The sequence below is a fragment of the Anomaloglossus baeobatrachus genome, chromosome 5 (genome assembly GCF_048569485.1).
Source record: "Anomaloglossus baeobatrachus isolate aAnoBae1 chromosome 5, aAnoBae1.hap1, whole genome shotgun sequence".
NCBI lineage: Eukaryota > Metazoa > Chordata > Amphibia > Anura > Aromobatidae > Anomaloglossus > Anomaloglossus baeobatrachus.
Genome location: NC_134357.1, coordinates 47121227 through 47140298, shown reverse-complemented (window position 1 = coordinate 47140298; position 19072 = coordinate 47121227). Strand labels below are relative to the sequence as shown.

Sequence of the window (19072 nt, the reverse complement as noted above, 5' to 3'; positions counted from 1 at the left end):
GTAAAACCTGCAGCAGCAGTCATACACCTTACTGACCATAAACCGTGAGTGGCATCATGATACACATACAAACATTGACAAATACCTGTTACCTTTTGAGAAGACCTGTGGCGTCCCCGAACAGGATCATCACCCCTGGGGCATCGCACACACTAAGGAAGGTCCATTACGGACCGAAACGTTGGTGCTGGTTAGTGTCTGGGAATAAAATTCATCTTCTTTCATAATTCCAGCTTTGAGTGCCAAGTCTTCTTTATTATTAGATCCTACTTGTGCACCACCTACAGAAGTGCTGTGTTTCATTCTGGCAACACAGCCTAAGTCACATAAACTCTGCAGTACTAAGTGAAGCCTGCGGAGGCAGTGTCATTACCCTTTGATTCTAAGCGTCAGGAGGATCTCAGGAGTCAGACCCTCACTGATCAGATATTGATTCTTATCGCGTTTCATGTAGTCAAAGTCAAGCACCAGTGTCTGTTCGAGGCAACCCATATCCTGTATATTAATTGCAGCTGACCAGTAATGTAATTTAGGTCTTATTGTACTCTGGTAATGAATAGAGATGAGCAAACTCATACAGGTTTGGAATTCGGGTGCTTTGCGGATGCTGACCACTTGAGCGAGCATCGCTCTGCTCGGGTATGCTCGATGCTTGGCCAAGTGTGAGCCGCCTGCAGTGTTTGAATGGCTCGCACTGGGGAAACAGCAGCGTTATCCAATGTAGTGTGCACCAAACCCCAAAAAACAAAATGTAAAAACCCTGCCCACGCTCCCCCGGAAATGATCTGTTTATGGCTGATTGAATGTGGGAGTAACTCCCAATTACTAACTTCCAGTGGGGTTCAGGTTAAGTCCAGGTCCCAAACTGAAGTTTATCTAAAGTCCAGATGAACCCTCTGAACCGAACTTCCATGGGTCCGCTCATCTCTAGTGATGAGCTCAAACACTACATACAGCTTAAAGGCAAAAAACGGGCTGTTTTTGGAAAAAGCAACCATATTTTCAGAAAACTATAGCACCCCCTTTAACCCCCAAAAGGTTGTTTTTTTTTTTTTAATAGTTTCCAATATGCGTCATTTATTAAGATAAGATTGTAAATGTTGTGCACATGGCCATGGTCAGACTAAAATTGGTAGGTATACCTAGTGAACATCTGGTGATGTCACCAGATGTACTAGAGATAATACCAAGGAGAGATAGCCAAGGATTTAAATTGAGTGTTGAATGAATCAAAATGACTAGGCTAGCCAAATGGCCAAACCCAAATCAGGATCTGTGAGGATCAGACTCACAAAGGATAAATAGTACGCATCATCAGAAAACAAATACTCCTGATTTTGGAGCTCAGTGAGTTTTTGAAATGGTCCACACATCTGAACCTGATGTCAGATGAAGTTCTGAGCTAGTGATCAACCCTTAAATTCATTTGGATCCTATTTGAGATCCTTAAGATCTTAGCCCAAAATCAGGCCCTCCCTAAATTCATTCAGATCCTATCTCAGATGCCTAACCTCTAAACCCCAAATCAGATCCTCCCTAAATTCATTGAGATCCTATGTCAGATCTCTAACCTCTTAACCCCAAATCAGACCCTTCCTAAGTTGATGCACATCCAATCTCAGATCCCGAAGCTCTTTAAAATTAATCCTCCTTAAAATTAATTAAGACATCCCACCAGACCTCTTATATTGATTTATACAATCAACCAGTTACCCTAAAATAATTGTAGTACTAGGTCACACCCCTAAACTAATTCAACCCTGAGATCTGACTCAAACTGAATTAGACCCCAGACAAGACCTCTTACATTAATTCACACAACAGACCAAAACTCCTATAGTGATGTGCGGACTCGCAGATACCCGGGATCGGTGGGTCCAACCAGGTTAAAATTAAAACCCAGTTCAGTCAAGGAATTGGTCGCGGATATCTGGCTGGATGCCGGTCCCCATATAAGTCTATGGGGACCCGAATCAGATTCTTAAAAATGGTGGTAGAAGGGACAAGGGGATTGAAGCAAGCGCTTTATATCTAGCAGTCTCCCACGCGGCTGTAACGCTACTTCCAGAGCCGCTCATTATCCTTTATACATTTGCACTACTTCCCTCACCCACCGGTAGTCCCTGCATCTCTAATTGGTTGTAGTCAGATATGCCTCCACCCTAAGTGACAGCATGTCTGACTGCTTTCAATCACCAATAGAGACACACAGACAGCGCTTCTGTTTGAAAGTAGTCAGACACGCTGTCACTCAGGGTGGGGGTGCTGTCTGACTGCAACCAGAGACGCCGGGACTGTCAGTGGGAGGAGGAAGCAGTTCATATGCATGAAGGATAACAAGCAGCCCCGGAAGTAGTATGAGTGGCCCGGAAGCAGTCTACAGCCACGCGAGAAACTCGGTAAGTATAACGAGCCTGCTTTCCATTTTTTTTCTTTATTTTTCTTTTATTATTTTTTTTTAATTGCCCGAGTTGCTGGACCTGGATTGATACCCAGAGTTCCCTGAGAACTCCGGGCCCAGGGTCGGTACTCGGGTACTTTTGAACCCGCGCGGATCCGGACTTTCACAGTCCACGTCTGCCTATCACTGCTCCTGAATTCATTCATACTTTATCATACCTCTAAAATGAATTTAGGCCTCTAATAATCGAGATACCAGAAAACGGATCAGATGTGCCCATACGTCAGGAGCTACGCGCACGAGCCGCCCAGTATAGACCGCTCTACACTGTTCTTCTACATTGCACCTTTGTCGGTAGGGCCTAGACGAGTAGCTTTGCTTCTTAAAGGAAGCAGATACTTTTTTTCTAATCATATACAACCCCTTTAATAGCTGAAACATTTCACAAAGCCTATAGAAGTGATATACATTCTCCTTTCAGCCAAAAACCAAGTTCATGTTAATCAGGGCCTTGACCGCAGTAATAAGAATGAGTGTACGTTAATTTTAATAATCTATTGTGCACTCCATTTTATATTCGTTTCATCCTTTTGGCAAAATATCTGTGTAATTACATTAGCTACCTTGACATTACAGTGGTATATTGCACTGTCAAACAAAAGATCCTTAAGCCGGGAGCTGCCGGCATCGAACACTTCTCCGGTGCACTCTGCAGAGGCTTTCATCAGAATTTATCTGTATATGCATTTATTGAGATTCATCTGCACTCGGCAGAGACCATTAGAAAGAGATCAGCACGTGGCTGATGGTTTGAGGATGCAGATAAATGGCTTTTCATACCGGCTTTAGAAATCATTATCCCGGTACAAGGATCCAAACAAAAGGGGCAAAGTGCTGACCACAGCAACGTACTCGCGGCAAGTGTGGAAACGAGAAGGCAATTTGTCTGTCGTGTCATGATCTCTCCCTTTCTTAAGATAGATTTGACAGCGAAATTTAAGAAATCCTGGCAATATTAACAGTTATTGAGCCGCGGAAAGTTTCATTCCGAGATCAAGCACCTTAATAATTTCTGGTAGTACAACAGCTTTATAAACAAGAAAAAAAACCCTCACCGCAGAATGGAAGTCGTTCCTGGACATATTTGATTAGAAGGAGCTCCCACAGATCAGTAAGTGTTGAATCTCATTGCAGCGCCTCCGGAGGTGAGAATATGCATTAGGCCGGGGCCACATGGGGACTAATGCGATCCTCACATGACACTCGGCTCACCCTGGCAGCACAGCGGGAGCCGAGTGTCATGCGAGTGTTACTGCGACTGAGGTTTGATCATGCGATTGGACCTCAGGTGTGGGGGGAGGACCGGCTCTGAGGAGGGGCGGGCCAGCGCTGAGGAGGGGCGGGCCAGCGCTGAGGAGGGGCGGGCCAGCACGGAGGACGGGAGGGAGGGATTTATCTCTCTCCTCCGTTGCCGGCTATTGCCATTCTCACACTGCACTCGCAGTACACCAATGTACTGCGAGTGCAATGCAATCTTTATCTCGCCCCATAGACTTGAATGGGTGCGAGAGAAAGAGGCTCGCATTACAGTTGCAGCATGCTGCAACTGTTTTCTTGGTCCGATTTGGGCCGAGACAATAATCGCTCATGGGTGCTAGCACATAGGTTAATATTGGTCCGAGTGGAATGCGATGTTTTATCACATTCCACTTGGTCTGATTTTCATGACAAGTGTCTTAAGCCTTACAAGACACCAGACACAGACAACTAATGATTAGAGATGAGCGGACTCCTGGAAGTTCGGGTTCACTGGCTTTAGCCGAATTTTAGAGAGAGTTCAGTTTGGGACCAGATTTGGCCTGAATTTGATCCCGGAGCTTGGACCCCATTCTAAGGCAATGAAAGGGCAGTTCTGCTCTCTGCCCACATACAGCCATCCATAAAAATAGCATTTCTTGGGGAGGGAGGTTTTGTTTTTTTGGGGAACACACTACATACAGAAATGTTTTCACCCCCAGTTAGAGTCATTCAGAGACTGCAAGTGGCTCGCATTGGACAGATCACCGAGCATGCCAATGCTCTATCAAGTGGTTAGCATACGTACAGAAGCCAAACTCCGACACCGATTTTTTTAACAGTCTGTGTTTGGTATTTACCCAGAACTTTACATTTCAAGTTTTCTCGTCTCTAGTAATGACATATGGAAGGCTCTATTCACATCTATGTCACAATTGATGTATTACAACTTTGTCAGAAGTCATCAGCTCAAGAAGGCAACCTCAAGCAGGCCTGCATTAGCCACTGCATTTAGGATGTCCAAGAGAACCCCGGCCTTCACCATTTTAATCATATATAGGGTTCTGGGCTTATAGAGGGGTTTCCTGGGTTGTGTCCACAGTGTAGCTGCTGGCCACATCAGCGATCCTAAGGCAAGAGTAGTCCAAATAGCTATGTCAGTAACTGGAGGGAAAGAATCGGGAGATAAAACCATAGTCTGAGGAATTGTGAGGGTCAGATACTAAGGGGTACTTTGCACGCTGCGACATCGCAAGCCGATGCTGCGATGCCGAGCGCGATAGTCCCCACCCCCGTCGCAGCTGCGATATCCTTGTGATAGCTGGCGTAGCGAACATTATCGCTAAGGCAGCTTCACATGGACTCACCTGTCCTGGGACGTCGCTCTGGCCGGCGACCCGCCTCCTTATTAAGGGGGCGGGTCATACAGCGTCACTGCGACGTCACACAGCAGGCGGCCAATAGGAGCGGAGGGGCGGAGATGAGCGGGATGTAAACATCCCACCCACCTTCTCCCTTCCGCATATCCTATGGGAGCCGCGGTGACGACGGTAGGAGATGTTCCTCGCTCCTGCGACTTCACACACAGTGATGTGTGCTGCTGCTGGAGCGAGGAACAACATCGGACCATCGCGTCAGCGTAATTATGGATTACGCCGACGCTACAACGATGATACAATTACAACGCTTTTGCGCTCGTTAATCGTATCATCTAGGCTTTACACACTACGATGTCGCCTGCGATGCCGGATGTGCGTCACTTTCAATTTGACCCCACCGACATCGCACCTGCGATGTCGTAGTGTGCAAAGTACCCCTAAGTTAGTAAAAACAGAAATTCAGACAAGCCAGGATCAAAATCAGGAGGGAGTATGGAGTCCGGTTATAGGGGTTCAGGAACAGGAGATAAAAAGCAACAGATACCAATGAGGTAAACCAAACAATAGCTGATAACTCAAAGAAGACTGGTAAGAGTTTAAATAGGGTGTGGTAGTACCCCATAGACCACAAAAGGGAGATGATTACAACTGCTGAGCATGTGCACACATACAAACACACTTCCTAGCTGGGTGCCACCAGAGGTTACAACTACATCAATATTCTTAGCTATACTTGGCCAGCGCCACCAAGAGATACTGGAAATGCTGCATCCTCCCGCTGAAGTGTCGCCTGAAGAGTGAATGAGCTGGTGCCTACAGACATCGCTGGAGCAGGTCCAGGTAAGGACCTAACATTTTATAAGAAAAATATTATTAGCAAACTTTATTTTGGAGTTTTTTCAAAAGGTTATTTTCCATTTTTTTTTTAGCCATTTCTATTGACTATCCAAAAATCCAGAGTATGTTACAATCCAACCATTTTAAAGGGTCACATCGAATGGTATGCCATAAACAGATGTGGGTCTTGGTGCCATGACTGTCCGACAGAAACGGGCCCCATAGCCATACAGGTCTGATAGATGCGGGCCCCACTGCCAAAAATGTCCAAAAGATGTGGGTCCCAATGACATAAATGTCGGATAAATGTGGGTCCCAATGTCATAAATGTCTGACAGATGCGGGTCTACAAAAACGACAGTGTGTTTGATGCTGCTAACTAGAATTAATTTAATTTTATAGTATATATTATATATATATATTATATTATATATTATATACACACACAAATTTATACATAGAGAGGCTAGATTATTGCCTTTGTGCCATTTATTTCCAACCTGTACATATTTTCTTAAGTCTTAACAGTATTATTGTATTATTCATACTTTGGCTCCCCGTACGGGGGAAATCTACTAGTTTCCAGTGATAAGACTTTGCATTTCATAGATTATTTGTTTAATATATTTCTGACAGCTGACAGATTCTCACCAACTGAAAAGCAACTAAAATGTCTGCATACAAATGAGCGTCTCGGGTTTACTAAGAACCTGTTTTTATTTTTTTCAGCGTAGCTAAAAATCTTCATATAGCGTATGTGGGGCTGGGGGCCTCAACTGTGAACTGTGGTCCAAACTACAACCGGTATGTCGAAAAAAAAAATACAAAACTGCTAATAAGACCAAAACTAAAATACATCCCCGTATGAGTTTAGCTAGGACTTGTTTTAGTTTATGCATTTTTTGCTGATCTCTTTATTTCGAATGCACCACTCAATGTAAACCAAACAGGAGGCATCTGATCAGCTACCTAATGTAATGTAACTCTCACCAACTGTGTTTACAAAGCTGTCTAATTGTCTATTAGTGTGCCTCATTTGTTACATTCTCAAGGAAAGAATTGGACATGATTAACCCCTTTTACTCTAATTTGAGGCTGCCGGTTTCTTAAAGGTGGTGGTGTATCTGCAGGTCACACCATTACATGGGGACATGAGAAAGAAGCGATTGACGCTAAACTGCTCCTTGCAAGAATCGGGGTTGGAACAATTTACTTCGTCTTCCCTCAAGTTCCTCCCATTGCAAGTAGTAAAACCCTGGCAGAACTTTCAAAACAGGCTAAGGGTCACTTGGAATAACTGAGCACATTGGGATGAGTTGGGTCAAGTGTAATGACGGCCAATTCAGATATGGTCTGTGACGACTCAGCATTTGGCCACTTGTGTGGTGGAGAGAACTGTTCTTAATTAGGCCAGATATATGGGTCCTTTAATTGTTAACCATTGTCTGATGTGAGACTGATTGGAGCCCTATTGTCTGTAAATGTGGTTTGCCTCAGCCCATCGGACTACAAAGCTCAAAGGAAAATTATGCAGTCGAATTGAACTTGTGACCAATGAAAGAGCAGCAATCTCCACCAATCCTGTAAGAGAACTGAGCGGTATAAAATGGCCTTGCTTCTGCCCCCGGTAGAATGTTTTCCACATGACCTCAGCCGAGGAGCTACGATTCCAGCGGTGGGGAATCTGAGAACTGCTTCAAGATAAATTCTTCAGGATTTCAGCCTAGGATCCACGGTTCCAGCTGAAGAGTCACAGAACTGCTTCATTGCTCAACAATGAGCCCACAAATTTGCTTGGAGAATCCAGGTTGGGACTACTCGGTTGCCTGGCTTTATATCTTGGTTTGCTCGGTCAGCTTCCTAAGCTTGGTGCTATCGCTTCTAAGTGGGTGCCTGCCAAAAGCAGGGTGCTCTTGGACTGGAAAAGTTGGCCTTGGAGGCTCCAAACTCACAAAGATTCCAATCCCTGGCAGGCCAACGGAAGGTGAGATTGTTGCTTGTACCATCTTGTGTTCTTGCTGGGAATGTACAATATGTTTTGCCTGTTGGTGAACCAATAAAGTCTTACCAATGTGTGGTTCCCTCACCCTGTGCTGTCCAAGTAGTGTTTTGCTCACGAGGAAGACGTGTCGGTGTTTAGTGGGATGAGCCCTAGTCCGTGTGGTCTTTTGGAAGGCAGCCAGCCCAGCAGTCAAGAGCACCCACTGATCCATGGTCATCATTCTGAATTGTACTATTGGGTTTACACAGATTCTAAACCCACGCATGCTTAAACAAGACAAGAGCACCCACTGATCCCTGGTCATCATTCTGATTTGTATTATTGGGTTTACACAGATTCTGAACCCATGCATGCTTAAACAAGATGAGAGCACCCACTGATTCATGGTCATCATTCTGATTTGTACTATTGGGTTTACACAGATTCTGAACCCACCCATGCTTAAAGGATGTTTTCACATTAAAGATTGACCATTGAAAGTTTGAACCTATTTTCACCAAGGATGTCACTTACCACTGTAGCCATAGGAAATTCGCAGAAACTTGGACCAGCAGAGACAATAGTATTCTGTGACTCTTGGATGGGAGCCATGTGAACCGCCTCTTACCCCCCGTTGGCATCCCCCCCAATCCTCTTTTGATTAGCCGGTCTGACATGATGTCATCGTTGTCGCGTGACGTGTACATAACATTGTGGCAGGCCGGCTAATAAGAAGTCCCTTTTGTCACGTGATAGTATTTTGAACACGCCCCTATCACGTGACAAAAGGGACGTCATCCCTGGAAGCAGCCCATACAGTCTAGCACTACCCTGAGCACAGTGTGACCGCTGGTGAGGTTTGCGCGCTCACGAGATTATGGGCGGGTACTTGCTGATAACAATCACAGCCCCGCCCATAATCACTTGCCTGCGCACACGTCACCAGCGGTCACACTGCTCAGTCCCGTGAGACTGGCACTGGGCATGCGCGGGGATGGCTGGAGCAGTGGGCGGTGCATCAGCTATGGAAAGGAGCGATGGGGGCGGCATACAGGACCAGGGGGCAGAATAACAGACGCCAGAGAGCCCGCCCCCGTGTCACATTTACAGTATCTGAATACATAAAGGTACCACTTTATAAAGTCTTTATTTTGGTCTCACATGGGGCACAATAATAACAGGGACCTTTCTAGAATGCAGCCCAGGAGCTGCAGAGGGGGAATCTTTTAGGTTTTGGGCGAAATTTCTGCTGACAGGTTCCCTTTAAATAACTAATGTTGTAGACAGACACTATGTGCCTACCCCAGCCCCTTCACTAACGTCCGAATGGTTCCTCTCTGCCTTTCTATTGTATTATTATTCGTATATATTTATATATTTTTTAAATAATAATTAGAAATCTTGCTTGTTTTCACACTTGCCATTCGGGGTATTATAAGACTTTAAAGGGAATCTTTCATCAGGTTTTTGCTATGTAAAGTGAAGACAGCATACTGCAGGGGTTAAAACCTAGAATTCAGGGATGCCTGTCTTGTCAAGATCTGTTGTTTTCCTGGAATGTTTGTTTAAGCAGGAGCACACAGCAGGACTTCACAATATTATGCTCATGGCAGTCCAGCAATGTACAATCTCTATAGAGAGGCCTGATGTGGGCGGGGTCAGCTCTCAGCTTTGTTGCATTGCTGAATCTAAAAATTCAGCTTGTGTGAAAACAGCTACAGCCAATAATCTAGTGATACACCTTTGGATTCAGGATCTCTCTGCCTACATCATGCTTTTCTCTGTTGCAAAAACCTGCAGACAGATTCCCTATACTGTATGTTATTTCAGAATATCCACATGTACAATATTAGCTACAATGAAAAGACTCTGACCCTATCTTGTGCATTGATGCATCTAAAGGCCCCATTCCACGCTGCGATATATCGCTAGCGATCATGCCCGCCCCCGTCGTTTGTGCGTCACGGGCAAATCTCTGCCCGTGGCGCACAAAATCGATTGGAACCGTCACACAGACTTATCTGCCTAGCAACGACGCTGTTGCTGGCGAACCGCCTCCTTTCAAGGGGGCGGTCCGTGCGGCGTCACAGCGGCCACCCAATAGAAGAGGAGGGGCGGAGATGAGTGGGATGTAACATCTCGCCCACCTCCTTCCTTCCGCATTGCCGGCGGCCGCAGGTAAGCTGCAGTTCGTCATTCCCGAGGTGTCACACATAGCCATGTGTGCTGCCTCGGGAACGATGAACAACCTGCGTGCTCAAAAATCAACGATTTTTTAAAAAGGAACGACATGTCAACAATGGACGATAAGGTGAGTATTTTCCATCGTTAACGGTCGTTCCTTGCTGTCACATGCAACAACGTCGCTAACGATGCCGGATGTGCATCACGGAATCCGTGACCCCGGCGATATATCGTTAGATACGTCGTTGCGTGTAACGGGGCCTTAAGGCCTAGGACACACGGCAAGAAAATTGGTGCGAGTGGAATGCGATAAAAAAATTGCATTCCACTCGGAACAATATTACTCTATGGGGCCGCTCCCGTGAGCGATTATTTTCTCAGCCCTAATCAGACCGAGAAAACAATCGCAGCATGCTGTGGGTGCAATACGATCCTGTTCCACTCGCACCCATTCAAGTCTATGGGGGGAGAGAAACATCACACTGCTCTCGCGTTACACCAGTGTAACGCGAAAGCAGTGCGATTCTCGCATCAGCCGACAATGGAGGAGATAAATCCCTCCCTCTCCTCCGCAGCGCCTCCAGCGCCAGCCCTCCCCTCCTCAGTGCCGTCCCTCTCCCCGCATCTGTGGTCTGATCGCACAATCCGACCACAGTTGCATGACACTCGTCTCCCGCTGTGCTGCAAGCGTGTGCCAAGTGTCATACGAGCACACGCACAAATCCCAGTGTGGCATCGGTCTAATGAGCGTGTGCAAATGTTATTGTCAAGGGAAGGGGTAGCAAGGACAGCTGTGACATTGTCTATTGTAATTAGTAGATCCCGTATTATCAGCTGTTACCTGCCATTTGTAATCCTGCCTCTGATGATAACGAAACTGCTGAAAACTCTTGCTGAAAGAGCAGGCAGTAAGGGGTACTTTGCACGCTGCGACATCGCTAGCCGATGATAGCGATGCCGAGCACGATAGTACCCGCCCCCGTCGCACATGCGACATCTTGTGATAGCTGCCGTAGCGAACATTATCGCTACGGCAGCTTCACACGCACTTACCTGCCCTGTGACGTCGCTCTGGCCGGCGACCCGCCTCCTTCCTAAGGGGGCGGGTCGTGCGGCGTCACAGCAACGTCACATGGCAGGCGGCCAATAGAAGCGGAGGGGCGGAGATGAGCAGGACGTAAACATCCCGCCCACCTCCTTCCTTCCGCATTGGCGGTGGAGGCAAGTAAGGAGATGTTCCTCGCTCCTGCGGCTTCATACACAGCGATGTGTGCTACGCGCAGGAACGAGGAACATCGTATCTCCTATTGGTGTGACATTATGAAAATGACCGACGCTACACAGATCACCGATTTACGACGCTTTTGCAATCGTTTATCGGTGCTTCTAGGCTTTACACGTTGCAACATCGTTACCGGCGCCGGATGTGTGTCACTTTCGATTTGACCCAGACGACATAGCAGTAGCTATGTTGCAACGTGCAAAGTACCCCTTAGAGTCTAAAATAACCCCAGTGGCCGGTGTGAAAATTTTAAAATTACTAATTTTGTTTTTTTTATAAAGATTGTGTTTTAAAAACCAAACATTGATATGTTTTTTAAAAAATAAACAAAACACAAAAAAAACACCTATAAAACAAAATTTGTCAAGTTTCTGATGGCAAATTCTTAAAGTATTCTGAGCCAAGAATTATTCCAATTTGTGCCAAAACTAATAGAGGTCAGAAGATTAACTACATTGCGCTGGGCACTTGCCTCCTTCTGGAGTATAAAGGTGACCATCTCGGCACGGCCAGGAAAGAATGGTGGTACGGTAACTGATATTTATATAAAGACAAAACAATGACTTGGTATAAAAAAAGAAAATAAATACAATCACATGCACCTTTCTGAAATAGCGGATGGTGGAAAGCAGGAACCGGGCATTTCTCCGCCTGCCGGGGCTCGGTGAAGTAGGCGTGCAGCCAGTCCGCGCACTGTTGTAGCGGTGCAATCATCTCCTGAGGGTCCTTGCATATCTTGAAAGACGACGAGGCATCCTCAGCCCTGCAAGCGACAGAACATTAATGTGTTTTCCTTCCAACCATGTTATGTTACTTTCCTGCAATAAATTAGCAAGCAAAACAAACCCAATGCAATGGAAAAACATGCGTCTACCTCCTGGTGACACGTGTAGTCACCGGCCGCCCGAAATTAAAGGAAGTTATTAAGCAGATTAGGATTAAAGGGATATCGGCTACTTACAGATACTAGATTACATTAAACCCATGAAAACGATAGAACGAAATAAAGGAAAAGGAGGAAAGTTTGAACGTACGATCGATGCTCTAGGGCAGAAGTGCACCAAAACTGTGACGTAAGAGCTGCTCACACCTTATGGGATGAAATCAATACGAGTCTACAATGTCTCCAAAAAACTTTCTTACCTTTAAAGGGAACCTGTCAGGTCCAATATGCACAGAACCACGAGCAGTTCTGGGTGCATATTGTTAATCCCTGCCTAACTGTCCCTGTATACACTAGCATAGATAAAGAGATCTTTAGAAAAAGTGTTTCTAAAGATCCTTTATGATATGCTAATGAGGCCAGGGACTAGTCACAAGGGAGTTACTTTATCTAACTAGTCCGCCCTTTTAGCATGTTAGCACAGGAGCGTACTAACATGCTATTCAATGCCCATTTACCAACGTCAATGGTGGTGACGCTCGTAAATGTGTCTGTTGTCACCGCCTCAGTTGCTTGGTTTCAGTGTGCTTCCACCGACACTTCCGGTCATGCGCACTATGAAGCTGAGTGTACTCGTCCCGGCTTCAGAGAGCTCCAGTACGAATGACCGGAAGTGCCAAAACTTCTGATAATGTGCACCAAGCCTAAACGCAGCGTCTGAGGAGGTGACAACGGACGATGACACTGGGCAGTGGGCATTAGATAGCATATTAGCACGCCCCTGTGCTAACATGCTAAGCTGACGGACTAGTCAAAAGAAGTAACGCCCTTGGGACTAGTCCCTGCGTTCATTAGCATATCATAAAGGATCTTTAGAAATACTTTTTCTACAGATCTCTTTATCTATGCTACTAGATACAGGGACAGTTAGGCAGGGATTAGCGATATCCTCCCAGAACTGCTCGTGGCCCTGACTGCATATTGGACCTGACAGGTTCCCTTTAAATTATTATAAATCTCATAATTTTAATTTCTGTTGTTGTTGTTGTATCCCCCTTGAGCCAAATTGATAGGGTTTGGCTAGGGGTGACTTCCCCCTGAAATATAGGCAGATCCCTGGAGGTTTCTACAGCAGGTGGAATTCTCATAAGAAAGGTTTCTCAAGATACAACAACCCCTTTAATAATGAACTTATACAGTAGGTTAGTAGTCACTGGCTAAGGCCATGTTCACATCACACATTGCCTTCCGATCTGACATTCATTACGGGGCAAAAGTTGTACTCAGGTTTGGAAAAAATTATGTGAAATAAACTCCAGAAATAAAAAGAACTGTAAATAGTTTACATCACTGAACAAAATCCAAATTGAATGAACAAAAGAGAAATCTAAAATCACATCAATATTTGATGACTGCCCATTGCCTTCAATAGGGCATCTATTCTTCCTGGTACAGATAAATAAAGTCAGGGGTTTGTAGGATTATAGTCGTGTATATAAGTACCAGTTATATAAAAAAGGGGATAATGATCATCATTGTCTTATATATCTTGAAACAAAGTCATTAACAGAAACAGCTGTGTAGGAGGGTTATAACTGGGTGCGGATTAGACAAACTCCAAAGGTGAGGTTCTGGAAGATAGTTTCAAGTCCCAGGTCACACACCACAGCAAAAGGTATGGTAGTGCTCATTTATCACTAGTAATAATGTCAACACATCGGCAGGGAGCAGAAGAGAGGCGGCAGCGCTGCAGCATGCCCTTCAGTAGGTAAACAATGCTTTTTTTTTTTATTATTATTTTCTCAATTTTTATATTCAATTCGGACACTCATTTTAACTATGTTGCTGTTGCATTTACCAGTCTAAACTGTCCAGTAATTCTCTTTATTGTTATGCACTGCAATTTACCATCTGTGGGCAATTCCTTCTCATCTGCATTCTGCCAGCACCATAGGTGCTGGAACGTCAGTTTCTCATTTCAATTTGCATTGACCCTGTCTCTGTCCAAATTCTTGTCTGCCCTGAACTGAAAGCTCATCTGTCTGTTATGCCTCTATGTAGTTTGATACCAAGAAGTGGAGAAGATGAGTGACAAAGACTCACAGCCATTTCCTGTTGAGACAATGTACACTTGACATCAGGCATTAAGTTATGCTAAGTTGCACAGAAGGAAGGCAACTAGTAGCCGGAACTTTGGGGTAATTTTTGGGAGTAAGATGAGTGTAATTTGGAAATAAAATGATTTGCAGATTATTAATTACTTTATCCATTGGATGAGATACTGTTATCTGAAGTACAGGGACCACTAAAGGGGTTGTCCACTACTTTTACATTGATGGCCTATCCTTAGGATAGCTCATCATCAATGCCTGATTGGCTGGGATCCGCCTCCCATCTATCCCGCTGATGAGTTGTTAACGGCGGCAGCAACTGGTGGCAGGTAATGCTCAGTTCCAAGTTCCGGAGCTGCTATGGCCGGGTCTTGCCCATCTGCCTGCTACTGACATGAATGGTAAGTATATGTGCAGTACCTGCCCACTATTAAAAGACGCGGCAGCTCTGGAACTGAGCATTTACATCCACCTGCACCGGAAAAGACTGATCTGTGCGGGTGCCAGGTGTTGGATCCAGGCCAATCAGACATTGATGACCTATCCTAAGGATAAACCATCAATGTTAAAGTAGTGGACAACCCCTTTAAAGTATTAAGCAGTAAATGGTCTATGGCAGATATACTATATCTGCGTCTTTTATATCGCAGCATACATTGGCTCCATCGTCCTTATATTATAATACAGCAGTTTTTTCCGGAGTGACCTTCTTCGGTATTTGGAATTTCCCGTCGTTCTGTATGGAGACAGAAGTGTGAGGTCCGTAGAGGTTTTATTTTGGCCACGCTGCCACCATGAAGCAGAACATCCAGCTTCATTAACATATTTAATTGGCCGCTTCTACAGAGAATTAGATCCCAAAATGTTTGTGCGGCAGCAGACTTGCAAATCTAGTTGGCCTTTAAAATGATATACTGGGCATTAACAAGCTGGCCTTGCACGACCTCCGACAGCCACAGCCTCCGAGAACTACTTGTCCAAACAGTAAAAGAATACAGGCATGTGCTGTTAGGACGGACAGAAAATACAACACCTGCAGGCCGAATCAGGTACTGCACAAAAAGACATTTACTAATGTTCTGCATTATTTAAAGAGGTCGTTTATCTTATATATCCACGTCACAAGAGGGTGCAATATTGTCTACAAACATGTAAAGAATCTTTTTACATCGATTTGTCACCAGATATCATAATGCAATTGCATACATATATATATATATATATATTTAGGGAAAAACTCCACAAAACCATACTCCGATTGTAATCAGAGGCCCACCCACCGCACAAGCACATAAGCATATTAGAACATAGAGGAGAACAAAAGCTTTTAAAGTGCAAGAACAAGGTAATAAAGTTTATTATGACACAGGTGACAGTTCATTCAAAAGTTAAAATGGAATAAAATCAGAGACAAAATGTGCATGCGCGGGAGCGGGGACGCATCTCCATGGCTCCCGCGCAGACGCACGACGTATAGATGGCGGTGTTGATACAAGGGAAAGGCAGCGCGGACCACGCGTGCGCACGGCAACATCCGGGGACGTGGTGACGTGACGGTGGGTTGGCCCTGGAGTCGGGCTGCGCCGGTCCGCGCGTGCGATACGTCACTTCCGGGTTCAATCTGACAGCAGCGGCGACTATTTAAAACCCAGTACCTGATGGGCACATACGACAACACCTCTCCCCTGAAGATAAGAAAATCGCTATTTGAAACGTACGTTGGGCTGGTCTGAGGCTTGTTTGAGACTACTTTCACCATCGTTATCAGAGGTATCGCCTCTGACCTTTTGGCATTTCCCTTATCCCCTTGGGATCCTCCCATATTGACTTTTTTTGGGCAATCTGCAATATATAATGGTGGCAGCACTTGTATGTCACTCAACTGATCCCTGACTGAGCTCTATCTTGGTGTAATTGATCTAAATGCATATTTTCATGTTTGTACATGTATATACAGACACCCTTGGATAGGGGAATGACATGGTATTGTTTGTCACATTTTGTCTGATTTTATTCCATTTTAACTTATGAATGAACTGTCACCTGTGTCATAATAATCTTTATTACCTTGTTCTTGCACTTTAAAAGCTTTTGTTCTCCTCTATGTTCTAATATATATATTTAGACCTGATGAGACTGTTTTATTAACTATGAAATTCCATATCGGAATGGTTGTATTATTCTATATTAAAAAAAGAGCCTCTTAACTAGAGTTGGAAATGAACGTCTCATTTTAATATTAGGCAGGGAAATTTTCTAAATTGATCATAAAGCCATTCTGAAATGGATTTTCAAAGTAAGTACATCCGCCTCATTAGACCTGAGAGATATATTTGATAATGTAGGCACTTTGTGTTGTAAAATCTGGCAACAGGTCTACTGTGAAATACAACTTTTATGAGATAAAAGGATGTTATATATAGTCAAAAGGGTATTGACAGTTCCAGCGATGTCTGAAGTCGCGATCCGTGGGCCCACATGACCTTGTTATCACCCCCAAGGCTGGTTTCCTTCTCCCCACCTTCAGATGTTTGAGCAGGAAGACAGCACTGGTGTACTTACTCTGAAAATCTATGTAAGACTGGCTGTATAATGCTAATCTTGATATAATAATGATCAGCTAGACTACAAACTATTTATTACATCAGATATATATAAATATATATATATATATATATATATACACATACATATATATATCACATATATACACATATATATATATATATATATATATATATAAAAGATATAGTTTCAAATAGATATATATATATCTAATATATAAAGCTGAATGTGTGTATGTATGTATGTATGTATGTATGTATGTATGTATGTATGTGTGTGTGTGTGTGTGTGTGTGTGTGTGTGTGTGTGTGTGTGTGTGTGTGTATGTCCGGGATTGGCATCTGCACCGTCGCAGCTACAGCCACAAAATCTTACACACTCACACGTCTGGACCCCGAGAGCGTCATAGGCTATGTTGTGAGGCGAAATTTGAACCCCGCACGTTCCAATTTACCAATCAATTTTTCCCCTATCTACATAATGGGAAAAAAGTGAAATGAAAAGTGTATCCGCACCGTCGCATTTACAATCACGAAATTTTCCACAGACACCTCATGTGACCCAGGGAACGTCGTAGACTATGTTTTGACAAGAAAATTTAACCCCGCGCTTTACAGTTATTCTCCAAAAAACATGCCTTCATTAAAGTAAATGGAACCTGGAACTACAGGTTATTAGTAGGAGCTGTGATTGGTTGCTATAGGAACAAAAGACATTCATAGTATAAAAAGCTTATATGTGAGGTAATAAGATGTCAGTGGGGAGACGGATAGAGGGAGACAGAGAGAGACACAGAGAGAGACAGACAGAGAGAGAGACAAAGAGACAGACAGGGAAAGAGACAGAGAGATAGAGACAGACAGGGAAAGAGACAGACAGAGAGAGAGACAGAGAGAGAGAGAGACAGGGAAAGAAACAGAGACAAATAGTGAAAGAGACAGACAGAGACAGATGGTGAAAAAGACAGACCTGGAAAGAGACAGATAGGGAAAGAGACAGACAGACATGCAGACAGGGACAGAGACGGGAAGGAGCAGACAGCCAGAGAGACAAAGATAGATGGGGAAAGACACAGACCTTGATAGAGACAGAAGGAGAAAGAGACAGAGAAATAGAGACAGACAAAGACAGGCATACAGGGAAAGAGACAGACCGAGACGGGGAGACAGAAGGAGAAAGAGACAGACGTGGGAAAGAGACAGACCTGGAAAGAGACAGATGGGGAAAAAAAACAGAGAGATAGAGACAGACAAAGAAAGAGACAGACAGAGACAGGCAGACGGGGAAAGAGGCAGACGGGGAAAGAGGCAGACGGGGAAAGAGGCAGACGGGGAAAGAGGCAGACGAGGAAAGAGGCAGATGAGGAAAGAGGCAGACGAGGAAAGAGGCAGACGAGGAAAGAGGCAGACGAGGAAAGAGGCAGACGAGGAAAGAGGCAGATGAGGAAAGAGGCAGATGAGGAAAGAGGCAGACGAAGAAAGAGGCAGACGAGGAAAGAGGCAGACGAGGAAAGAGGCAGACGAGGAAAGAGGCAGACGAGGAAAGAGGCAGATGAGGAAAGAGGCAGACGAAGAAAGAGGCAGACGAGGAAAGAGGCAGACGAGGAAAGAGGCAGACCTGGAAAGAGACAGACGGGGAAAGAGACAGAAGGGGAAAGAAACAGATCTGGAAAGAGACAGACGGAGCACATTACTTGGCCAATTTAGTTAAATCTGTGTGGAATATCTGTGGTGATGAAATATGTGTTGTGAAATGCTTCTATTAGCTTATTTTTTGCCTTTTAATAATTACATTTCTATCTATTTGTTTTGTGTTTTTTGTGTGCAGAATACATTTTTGTTAATACATTCTACTTTATTAACAGCAGATATTAACCCGGGCGAAGCCGGGTAGGTCAGCTAGTATATAATATATATAAAATATATATATTAGTTTGAAATACATCTTGCAGACTCTATGTGGATGGTGTACTTACTCTGAAAATCTATGTGAGAATGGCTGTATAATGTTAATCTTGATATAATAATGATCAGCTAGACTGCAAACTATTTATTACATCAGATATAAATAAATATCTATCTATATATATATATATATATATATATATATATATATAGATATATATATATATATATATATAGTTTTAAATACAT

General features: G+C 44.2%; 1 protein-coding gene across 1 annotated transcript in view; it reads right to left on the bottom strand.

Moving 5' to 3' along the window:
• MGMT (O-6-methylguanine-DNA methyltransferase) overlaps positions 1-19072 on the bottom strand; it is a 612540-nt gene that overhangs the window by 183480 nt on the left and 409988 nt on the right. Inside the window, exon 4 of the mRNA XM_075352256.1 lies at positions 11963-12123. Coding sequence (XP_075208371.1) covers positions 11963-12123 — 161 coding nt within the window. The remainder of the gene's footprint in view (positions 1-11962; positions 12124-19072) is intronic.